Consider the following 11,123-nt stretch of genomic DNA (forward strand, 5'->3'; position numbering starts at 1 on the left):
TGAGCTATACTGAGAGAGCTCAGCTGTGAATGGTCCTGGCACACCAAAAAAAAGTGTCAAGGGAAGCCAGTTTGGATTTTCCGTCACACCAATCAGATCACATTAGAATCAAAACGTAATTGACAGAAAACTTGAATTGTTGCATCTTCTTGTGTCGTTGTCCTGTCCTAAATTAGTCATGGATGGAGATAAGGATTTGGACTGGCGATTCTGATCCAACCATAAATGTATACATTGTGGCCCTGGCCTGATAGGATGGAAGTTCAACATGTAGCAAGATGTAGTAACGTTAGGCAAATGTTAACTATCTGGCCTGGCACATCAATGCCCATGAAAGGAAGTTAGGTTAGCGAGCAAGCATTTTTGCCAGGTTGCCTAGGACAGCAAAAACTAAAAGCGTGATGACATGAAAGAGAAGGATGACATTAGCGCCTCTCTACAAGTAGGGTGAGTCAAAATGTATTTTCTACTTGCATGAACACACACACACTCACACACACATGCACACTCATAAATCAGTAACATGGACAGCTGCATAATATTTAGCTTACCATGGTTGGACTAAATCATTGTTGGTATCTTTTGTCACTGTATTAGACTAAGCATGGGTGATTAGATGATTTTGAAATTATGCTGGAATAGTGGAGGCAGTGCGTGTTTTCTTTGTGAATTGTGATAACTCTCCATGGTTCTAGTTGTTTAGTAGTCTGAAAATGTCAGAAACATTAACTTGCTTGACCATGCTGTAAGTCATGTAACTGTTTGTTCTATGCAATATGTTTTGTGGTTGCTTCTCTCCAGTTTTGTGATGAAACAAAGGTGTGGTTTAATTTATTCTGCCGCTGTGTCTTCTTATTGTTTTGGGCATATATATCACAGTGTCAAGGCATATAAACGAACAGGTTCCCCGGTGATTTTTACCAAGCACCTCTACTGCAAGATATACAAATTGGATACCGTTTTTATTACACATGTAGCAACTTTCAGTCGAAAATAGGAAGATTGCATGATGTTTTAAAATTCATGGTTTAGTAGGATAACAAATAGAATAGACAAAAAATATATATCTAATTTTGGGGACCAAATATTAACAATCTTGGAAGATTGAGATGATCCCTAAAAAGTAACCTATCATCTGTTTCAAGGCTCCTCCCTCCGTGAATAGTGGGAGACTAGAAACCGAACAGTCACACAGACAGTTGGAGACAGATAATGGCTACACACTGATAACAGACGGATTTAAAATATCTTGTGAGTAGCCGAGCTAAATTGTGGAAGCGACCATCTCGGCAAAGATATAAACTAACGTATGTCGCCTGTCATAGGAAACAGTACAGTCGTGTATGCTTTTGTTTTATCCTGGAAAATAATCCAGTGTGTCTCAAGTCTGCGTGTTTACTCGCGGTTGGAAAGTGGCGTGTTGGAATTTATTTGGAATGGGGAACGACAAAGTTTGTAGGATGTTTTCCCATTTGCTGGTTCTGATTATTTTTGCACTTTTACCGCAAGCAGATGGTCAGTATGGTGAGCGTGGAATGTCTGTTCCTGAACATGGCTTTTGCCAACCTATTTCCATTCCTCTCTGTACGGATATTGCCTATAACGAGACTATCATGCCAAATTTATTAGGGCACACAAACCAAGAGGACGCGGGGCTTGAAGTGCACCAGTTTTATCCGCTTGTGAAAGTTCAATGCTCTCCTGACCTGAAGTTTTTCCTCTGTTCCATGTATGCTCCCGTTTGTACGGTGCTGGAACAAGCACTGCCTCCGTGCCGCTCGCTCTGCGAGAGAGCGAGGCAGGGCTGCGAGGCTCTGATGAATAAATTCGGCTTCCAATGGCCTGACAGCCTCGCCTGTGAATCGTTCCCTGTTCACGGAGCGGGTGAGTTGTGCGTCGGGCAAAACGTGTCTGATAGAAGCGCTCCTATTAATCCTACATCAGATGTAACAGAATCATCTTATGGGCAGCATAGGACTGTAAAGGGAGAGTTTAGATGCCCAGTTGCATTGAAAGTACCCCCCTATTTGAACTACCGTTTTCTTGGGGAGGAGTATTGTGGTGCACCTTGTGAGCCCTCAAAACCCCATGGCATGATGTACTTCAATGAGGATGAGTTGAAATTTGCCAAGATATGGATTGGAATATGGTCTGTGTTATGCTGCGGGTCCACTCTGTTCACGGTTTTGACCTACTTGGTGGACATGCAGAGGTTCAGCTACCCAGAGCGACCCATAATTTTCCTATCAGGCTGCTACACTATGGTGTCAATAGTCTACATCGCTGGCTTCTTGTTGGGGGACAAGGTGGTATGCAACGACCGCTTTGACAGCGACGTCAAAACGGTCGTCCAAGGCACCAAAAAGGAGGGCTGCACCATTTTGTTCATGATACTTTACTTTTTCAGCATGGCCAGCTCCATCTGGTGGGTCATCCTAGCCTTGACGTGGTTCTTGTCAGCCGGGATGAAGTGGGGTCACGAGGCCATCGAAGCCAACTCGCAGTACTTCCACCTGGCGGCATGGGCAGTACCTGCCGTCAAGACCATCACCATCCTGGCGGTGGGGCAGGTGGACGGAGACGTTCTGAGCGGCGTGTGCTACGTGGGCAATAACAGCGTGGACGCTCTCCGAGGTTTCGTTCTGGCTCCGCTCTTCATCTACCTCTCCCTGGGCACCTCGTTCCTTCTGGCAGGCTTCGTGTCGCTCTTCCGCATCCGGACCATCATGAAGCACGACGGCACCAAGACGGAGAAACTGGAGAAGCTCATGGTGCGCATTGGCATCTTCAGCGTGCTCTACACGGTGCCCGCCACCATCGTCATCGCATGCTACTTCTATGAGCAGGCGTTCAGGGAACAGTGGGAGAAGAGTTGGGTAAGTCGGACATGTAAAAACTACGCCGTGCCATGCCCCGGGCACCATCAACCGCAGATGTCGCCGGACTTTACCGTCTTCATGATCAAGTACCTGATGACGTTGATCGTGGGTATCACCTCTGGCTTTTGGATTTGGTCGAGTAAAACGCTGAATTCGTGGAGGAGATTTTATACGAGACTGGCGATCAATAAACAGGGTGAGACGACCGTGTGAGAACTTATACTGTTTGTTATCCCCTGAACATATTATGACAGAAACATGAATTGAAGAAAAGGCTACTGTGACACTCAAATGTAACTGTAAATACACTTTTCTGGAAACTTTTGTATGTATATTTGTATTTAAAATAGACCACACATTTGATTCTCATCAATCACACTTTGATCCAAAAGGAAGAAAAGTTCTTATCTAGTTCAATGAGGAGAATTGGACTGTATGAACATTTTCATTCATTCTATTGGTGCTCCATTGAACTTTTTCATGTCATCCCTTTAGTAGCATTTCATGTGAACTATGGGAATATCTCAATTGCATAGTCCTTACGTCCTCGCTCATCTCCTTCTCGAAACCCATTGGATGAGAAAGCCAGAGGTCCCTCCCCTATGCAATTGAGATCTTCCCTATGTTTGAGGAAGAAGTCAACAAGGTTCTGTTGGACTTTTGCTGTATTTTATGGGTCATAATGACCTTGTTCAAAATTAGCCTGTAATCTGTCCACTATTTCAAACCTGGAAAATGGCCACTTTATAGTTTATTCTCGTTTCTATTGACATCCTTGTTTTACCATGTGTTTTCAGGGGATGTTTGCGCATTCATTGGTCTTTCCCCATGTGTGTTTTGGGGATATTTTCCCATTACAGTGAGTGCAGACTGCTCCAAAGAAATATTGGATTAGGGGTTGAGATCTATATCCCAATGTGTTAACAAAAGGCCTGTCGCTATTGAGCTATTTTGAATTTTGCACTCATTCAAAAGCCTTTTACCTATGGGGATAGCTCCAAAATGATTACTTTCTCTACCCACAAGCTATACAACTGGAATTGACTTTGACAATAATGGAATGCTCAGTCCAGTGCCTTTTGTTTTAATGAAGAGTGTGTGGGTGGGGTTATTGTGTTTGAAGTCCAATAATCCAGCTGTCTACACAATTATCCAACAGCTGTTGATCAACCTCTTTCTAGTCACCAAGGGATTGTTCTCTGGTGACTTCAAGCACATTACTCTGCTTAAATGGGTGAAAATGTACTAATACCTCACCCCACATGGCATCCTTGAATAAATCATTCTCAACTTTAATGAGTCCTTAGAAATCGGTCACATTCATGCATGCGTGCATGTTGCGCATATGTCATAGTCGTTATTTTATAATACAAAGCAAAGCTCGTATCCAATTGTCAGTCACAGCTCTGTAATGGATGGTGTTTTGACAAGGGTAATTTTATAGCTCCTTTGTCAAAGGTAATTCATTGAGCTTTTGCTTCCCTAACGCATAGAGGGTCGTGTTCATTAGGTACCAAACAGTAGAAAGCAGACACAGGGAGGGAATGTATGGACTTGTCCAATAAGAAGTTTTCCATTGCAAAATGTTTTCTGTTGCATGCCTTAATGAACACAACCATGTTGTTCACTTGTTCTCAATGATTCTTCATCTCCAGTTACACTTTTTTTATTTTATTTTTTTATCAAAGGAATCAACGCTGATATTGATTTTTGTGTTTTACCGCTGTGGTATATTTTCTTACCCAGGTATTACATTTTCTTAATCGGAGCCATTTTTATCGTGCTACATTTGTAGGTCAATCTTGTTTGTATACTGACCAATGTTTTATAAATTGCATATAACGTTCTACTAGTAACCTTTTTTAATTCTACCAATGTGTATATTGAACAGATAATCTTAGCATACCATCATTTTAAATGAAAATAAAAGCTCCCTCCATTTTTATACACTATAATCCTGGTTTGGAATTCATCTTTCTTTGTGGTGGAAGTTTTGAATTGCAACAGTTTCAGCTAAAATCTTGCCAATTGGGAAGTGTATACTGCCCTACCAAGCAAAAAGGCAGTAACTGCTCATAGCGTGGAATTTAGAAGAATGGCTTTTATTTACCTTGGTTTCACATTAAGTTTATGCAGTTATCGCTAACATGACCCCCATTTTCTCCAAAATACAATAGAGGCAGGATACTTGTCCACATGATTAAGCATATATTTAATGTATCAAATATAACAAACTCATTTTTGACCAATTGAGCAGTTACTGCCTTTTTGCTCAGTAGGGCAGTATAGTGCGTTCTGCTTCCCTGTAGCTCCTGGTTGTCTTTATGTACAGTAGATAGTGTTACACTGTGTCAAAAATGTAGGCCAACAAAGGTAACTTGAAGCTTTTAGACGAAGAGCTTTGTGACACTATTTGAAACCACTGACAGTCTAGTTGATTTACTACTGGGCAGTGTACGTTAGACACCAAATGGGGGGGGAAAAAAACAGGGAAGCACAACCAAGACTTAATTTTCCGATGCATAACATTAAATAATTTTTCCAATTGTGTTCTCTAATAAACACAACCCTGGTGTTACTGAACAGAAAAGTATACTTTGAAAGAAGGTAGTAAAGTATAGTGCCTACACCAATGGTTCCCAAACTTGGGGTAAAATTTAAATGGTGTCCCTGAGAAAGTCTGTAATCTTATCAAATAAAGAACTTATCTTCAAATGGATATAAAATATGTATGTAGTGTCAACCTAAGAGGCCTTTTACACTATTAGATGTTTTTATGTCATTTTATGTGTTGGGACAGCCTGCTGGACCTAAAATTGAATAGAAATGAAACGCCCAGCATTAACTAGGGTATAGTGTTAATTTCAGAACAGCCTCAATTTGTCGGGGCATGGACTCTCCAAGGTGTCAAGTGTTCTACAGGGATTCTGGCCCATGTGACTACAATGTTTTCCACAGTTGTGTGAAGTTGGCTGAATGTCCTTTGGGTGGTGGACCATTCTTGATACAGACAGGAAACTGTTGGGAGAAAAACCCAGCAGCGTTACAGTTCTTGACACAAACCGGTGTGCCTGGAACCTACTACCACACCCCATTCAAAGGCACTGAAATCTTTTGACTTGCACATTCACCCTCTGAATGGCACACACACAATCCTGTCCCCTCCCTTTCATCTACACTGATTTGAAGTGGATTTAACAAGTAACATCAATACGGGATCATTGCTTTCACCTGGATTCACCTGATCAGTCGGTTATGGAAAGAGCAGGTGTTCTAAATGTTTTGTATACTCAGTACTTTGAACTTCCAATGGCAGACATTTCTAAGAAATGTTAACTTTCAAAATCTTTTGCTACGTTTTAGTCAGAGAATGAACATGCTAATGGTGTTACAAATAATGTAGGCTTAAGTCATTCATTTCCTTCACATAGTAGAATCAATGAGTAAGTCGGCTAATATTAGCAATTCAGACAAAAAGCTCTGACATTACTCTATTTCATAGTTCACAAAGATAAAGTTGAATAGAGCTTGATTTTTTATTCTATATTCATCATTATTCAGGACTTGGCAACTCTGTTTATCAAAGTTGTCTGACTAGCCCACTTGTCGTACATCATGAAATTCCATTGGGTCTGGTACTGCAGAAATGCTGCTTAAGACACTGATATTTACAGCTGTGGTTACATTTCTCCATCCCTCAGCTTGATGGCAAAAAAGTGGCTGCAGTTTTGCTGATAAATGAATGAATGACTGTGGCATTAATGTTCTCACACATAAAGCACACTTGCGCTATCACATCCATGATGAACATATATTTCCTGATAGCACTCTGAAATGGAGTCAGTCAGACAGCTATGTTGGCAAGGCCGCCAAGGACACGTGAGTCACTGGAAGGCTATGAAAAGAAGCCAGATACGTGAAATTGCATGGAACACGCTGCACTGCCAAACATCTGTTTCCAGAAAAGATGTTGTTGGTTTGGAAACAATATGATAAATCAAGCAGAGATAGGAACCGATGGCACACGACACACACTGAATGAAACAGTGGTCAATCACCGCACAGTACACCGCATAACAACGTAGAATTGATTGTGTTTGGTTTATGTGACAAGGTCTTTCTTGAAAAGTTTAGCCCCATCATTCTCCCCAAGCATTGACAATGGAGACCTATAACTCATCTATTTTTTTAATAAAAAAATTAAAAAATTCAACATTTTGAATGTTGACGTGAGGCGGTGGGTGGGTTCAGCCTCCAAATGCTTCCTCCAAACGAGCACCAGCCCTCATTAGTGTTCTCCCAAGTCCCTGAGACACTGCTTACAGATGCAGGCAACCCGACTTCCTACTCCCTAGAATTCATAGACCGAAAAGTGGCCCAACTATTGCTTCTGGTTGAAAGCTGAGGGGAATTGAGCCAAATGGCAGTGGACCAAGTGACCAAGGCCTCCTCAGCAGACTTAACTCAGCAGACTAAACTCAGTCTTTGTCCACCCCTATAGATGCTATTACACTGAGCAAACATATAAACGCAACATGTAAAGGGTTGGTCATGGAGACCTGGGTGCCTCTTACGTGTTGTTGTTTTATTGCATTGTAAATCCGATGCACAACCCCATGCCCAGCACACCACTAACATTCCCAGGACATTAACTGACACTTCTGATTTGGTTTTGATGTAACATTAGGATTATAAACACCCCAAAAACCATCGTAGATAGTCTGTGAGCGGTCTATCAGTGGAGACAAGAAGCTGAGAAAAGGAAACTACTGTATTTCCTAGTACCTAATGTCTTTCTGTAAAGGGGAGGGGAAAAGCTGATGGGTTAAGATGAGATAAGATGGTCAGGCTGAGTGTTTTACAGGCAGGGGCAGACCAACGCCCTGGGGCAGGAAACAAGTAATGACTGGAGTCAGTCATGTGTTTGTTCAGTCTGTCTGAGGTACTAGCACGCTCTCTCATCTCTCTATTTTTCTATCTTCTCTCGCCCCTATCTCTTCACTCTCTTTTTTTCTCCCTTTAGATGATTTGTTCCACACAAATATAACCCAAAGGATATCTGTTACAATTGATCTAAATGAGTATTATTGCTCTTTTACGTAACTTGAATATATTGTCTCTATTTAAAACTACCCCATTGAACAGCATTGACTGAACTAAGAGAGGAAATAGTTTGAAGAAATAATTAGCTTTTTTTTCGGAGAAACAAATCAATGCAATGCCATGAAATGTGTATTCAGGTTTTGTTTATTTGCATGTTTGGAAACTCTGAAAGTAAACATTTCAAAAGGCACTCGTACATCTGCGCTATCTTTGTTGCAAGTGCATGGTAACAATTGAATAACAATAAAATTAAAAAGAAACCCGTACACTGCTCTTGCTTGTATCAATGCTCTTTATTAAGCTTTACGTATTGGCCTCAAGGCCTTTGTCAGAGCCTTCGTCAGAAACTCTGAAAGTTGAAAGTGTTTTTGTTAACTCTTTGGTGGGGCGGCCCATGTGCTCTGAACAAGTAAATATATCATAGTTTATGTTTCATATAGATTATAATTGTTTTAACATGGTGGAGAATTGTGGGAAATTGGACTTGGATCCCAGAGTTCCACGTATATGTTCATACTTAGAAATGTTAAAGGTTGCTTCATATAGGCCACAGGTGTTAAACTAATTCCATGGAGGGCCAAGTGTGTGCGTGATTTCGCTCCTCCCTTGTACTTGATTTACGAATGAAGGTCCCTAATTTGTAAGGAACTTCCCGTACCTGGTTGTCTAGGACTTAATTGAAAGGAAAAAACAAAAACCTTCAGACACTAGGCACTCCATGGAATGAATTTGACACCCCTGCTATATGCCTACTACTACACACCAAGCCTCTGCATATTAGCCACAACTGTTATTGTAACCATGACCTGAGGAGAACCAGGAAACAGATAGTTCCTGATCAGATGTGACCTTTTTTTGACAGCAGAGCAAAACATACATTTTACATAACATGCTGTGAGTAGGCTAAGGTTGTTACAGTCCTGTAGCTTATGGATTTCATTGTGTGTGTGTGTGTGTGTACATTTCCGTAGAGAACTTTCCCATTCACTTACTACTGTGCTATTGATGAATTAGTGGAGCGTGTTAGGGGTGTTTGTGTTGCCATGGTGGGCCCTAACTATAGTTTAACCTCAAACCCGGTATTTTCCCTGCCACCATACATGTAACACTGGGACACCAATCAGCTCTCTATATGTTTGTTTTGTTTGTAACGTACCACATGGCATCAATCATCCCAGTTGGTGTCGCCTTATGACATGTGACTTAATATAATTACTTTTTGTCTGAAGATAATAATGTGCATTTTTGCATAAACTGTTTTGTACTTTCTTCTGTCAAATTCAGTTATCGGTTTTGATAGCATAGGGAAAATGAGATAAACGGCACCACGAATGATAACGTTGAATCATTTATTCACCATGAATACCCAACAATCTCCTTTTTTCCCCTTTTAACTCCAATGAGCCATGGCCTTCTTCAGTGTCATAGCTGAGGCATTCTCTCTCTTTCTCTAGAACGCCTCTAGACTAGACAGCTACACACTGCTGTCTTGGACCAAAATTGTGATTTAGAACTTTGGCCATGATAAATTCCCATGTCTCCATTGTCTGTCAACTCCAGCTTTGTCTGTTAACATTTGAATTGATGACATTACAAGGTCTAATACATTTTTCGAGGGTAATACAGGTTTGGCTGTACACAGGAATGCTATGTCATGAGTCATTATGAGAAAGTATTTTTGAAATGGGCAACAAATATGTGTGCCTGTAATCTGCACAAAAACTGGATGTAACACATTCTAGGAGCTTATGCTGTTTTGGGGGCAACTTTAATGAAGTTAAGTTTGCAAAGGGAGGGTATATAACTGGAAACTTTCAAAGTTTACGAGTAAACTACCAGAATTCTGCTAACTCTCTGTGTTGCCTTATCACATGAAATATCCGAAATAATTCAATAAGATTATTTAAAAATATAAAATTAGAATGACAAAGCTGTTAAACATGATCCTAAATATAAACCATCACCTCAGTGGATATCATTGGTGTTAAATATGATGATGATGATGATGTTTCAGCATGAAATATCCTTTATATACATTTTTTACACACTTGTATTTATTTTAGTATGTCAATATGTATTTGTTGTCAGTGTTTGAGTCAAACTGGTGGCAAATGTGAAGAAAGTCATTAGTTGAAATTGAAAATATGCAATTGTTGATATTAGATGCTTTTTCAATAATTGGGCTATTTTCTCTGGAACCACATGGTCTATCGACTAGAAACTCATGGATAATGTAAAGAGTCTGTGTGTAGCTTGTGAGATGAGTCCGGCGCAGGACAGCAGATATGAGTAATGAAAGCAATTTTACTCAATAATATCACAATACATGTCGTATAAATACAAGGCCACATATACGGACCGCAATACAATAAACAATTACTCACAAACAAACATGGGGGAACAGAGGGTCAAATAATGGTCAAGTAATTGGGGAATTGAAGCCAGGTGTGTAAGACAAAACAAATGGAAAATGAAAAGTGGATCGGCGATGGCTAGAAGGTCGAACGCTGCCCGAACAAGGAGTGGGACCGACTTCGGCGGAAGTCATGACAGATAATGATATAAAAAATAAATACTATATGTGAATATATCCTTTCAACGTTATTAGAGTATAAATGACCAAAGTAACCATAGATTGCCATTGTCAGGTGTGTGCGTACTGGTAGCGAAGTCAGGTGCAGGAGAGCAGAGATTTGTGAACAGGCGCACACTTTATTGAGGCAAAACGCACAAAACAGTCACAAGAATTATGTTTAACAATAAACATCTTCGTGAAATACCACAGAAAAAAACAAACCAGTCTGGTGCGTCAACAACAAACACGTAACACAAACAATCTTACACAAAGACATGATGGGGAACAGAGGAATAAATACATGTAGATTGATTGGGGAATGAAAACCAAGTGTGCAGGGAACAAGACAAAACAAATGGATACATGAAAAATGGAGCAGCCGGTGATGTCAACCGCTGAACGCCGCCCGAACAAGGAGAGGAGCCGGAAGTTGTGACAGCCATAGATTTTCTATTAATTACCTAAATTAAAGAAGATTCCTCTTCTTAGGCTCTGCAAGCCTAAATCAAGTACTCCAGCTAATATGGGCCTATTGCTCACTTGAGATACGTCCAAGTAACAAACAT

At 40.6% G+C, this 11,123-nt stretch overlaps 1 protein-coding gene across 2 annotated transcripts; it reads left to right on the forward strand.

Moving 5' to 3' along the window:
* Positions 1-1,150: 1,150 nt before the first annotated feature.
* Positions 1,151-4,834, forward strand: LOC109903548 (frizzled-1-like). 2 transcript variants are annotated; one of them, XM_031788668.1, is made up of 2 exons: positions 1,153-1,884; positions 2,408-4,834. In XM_031788668.1, exon 2 carries the CDS (start codon positions 2,409-2,411, stop codon positions 3,090-3,092), a length of 684 nt encoding a protein of 227 aa, XP_031644528.1. In that variant the 5' UTR covers positions 1,153-1,884; position 2,408; the 3' UTR covers positions 3,093-4,834. The 2 variants fall into 2 exon arrangements, with proteins under 2 accessions (XP_020355912.1, XP_031644528.1); XM_020500323.2 differs by having other exon boundaries at positions 1,151-4,834.
* The last annotated feature ends 6,289 nt before the right edge of the window (positions 4,835-11,123 follow it).

Source organism: Oncorhynchus kisutch, linkage group LG14, assembly GCF_002021735.2.
Source record: "Oncorhynchus kisutch isolate 150728-3 linkage group LG14, Okis_V2, whole genome shotgun sequence".
Lineage (NCBI taxonomy): Eukaryota > Metazoa > Chordata > Actinopteri > Salmoniformes > Salmonidae > Oncorhynchus > Oncorhynchus kisutch.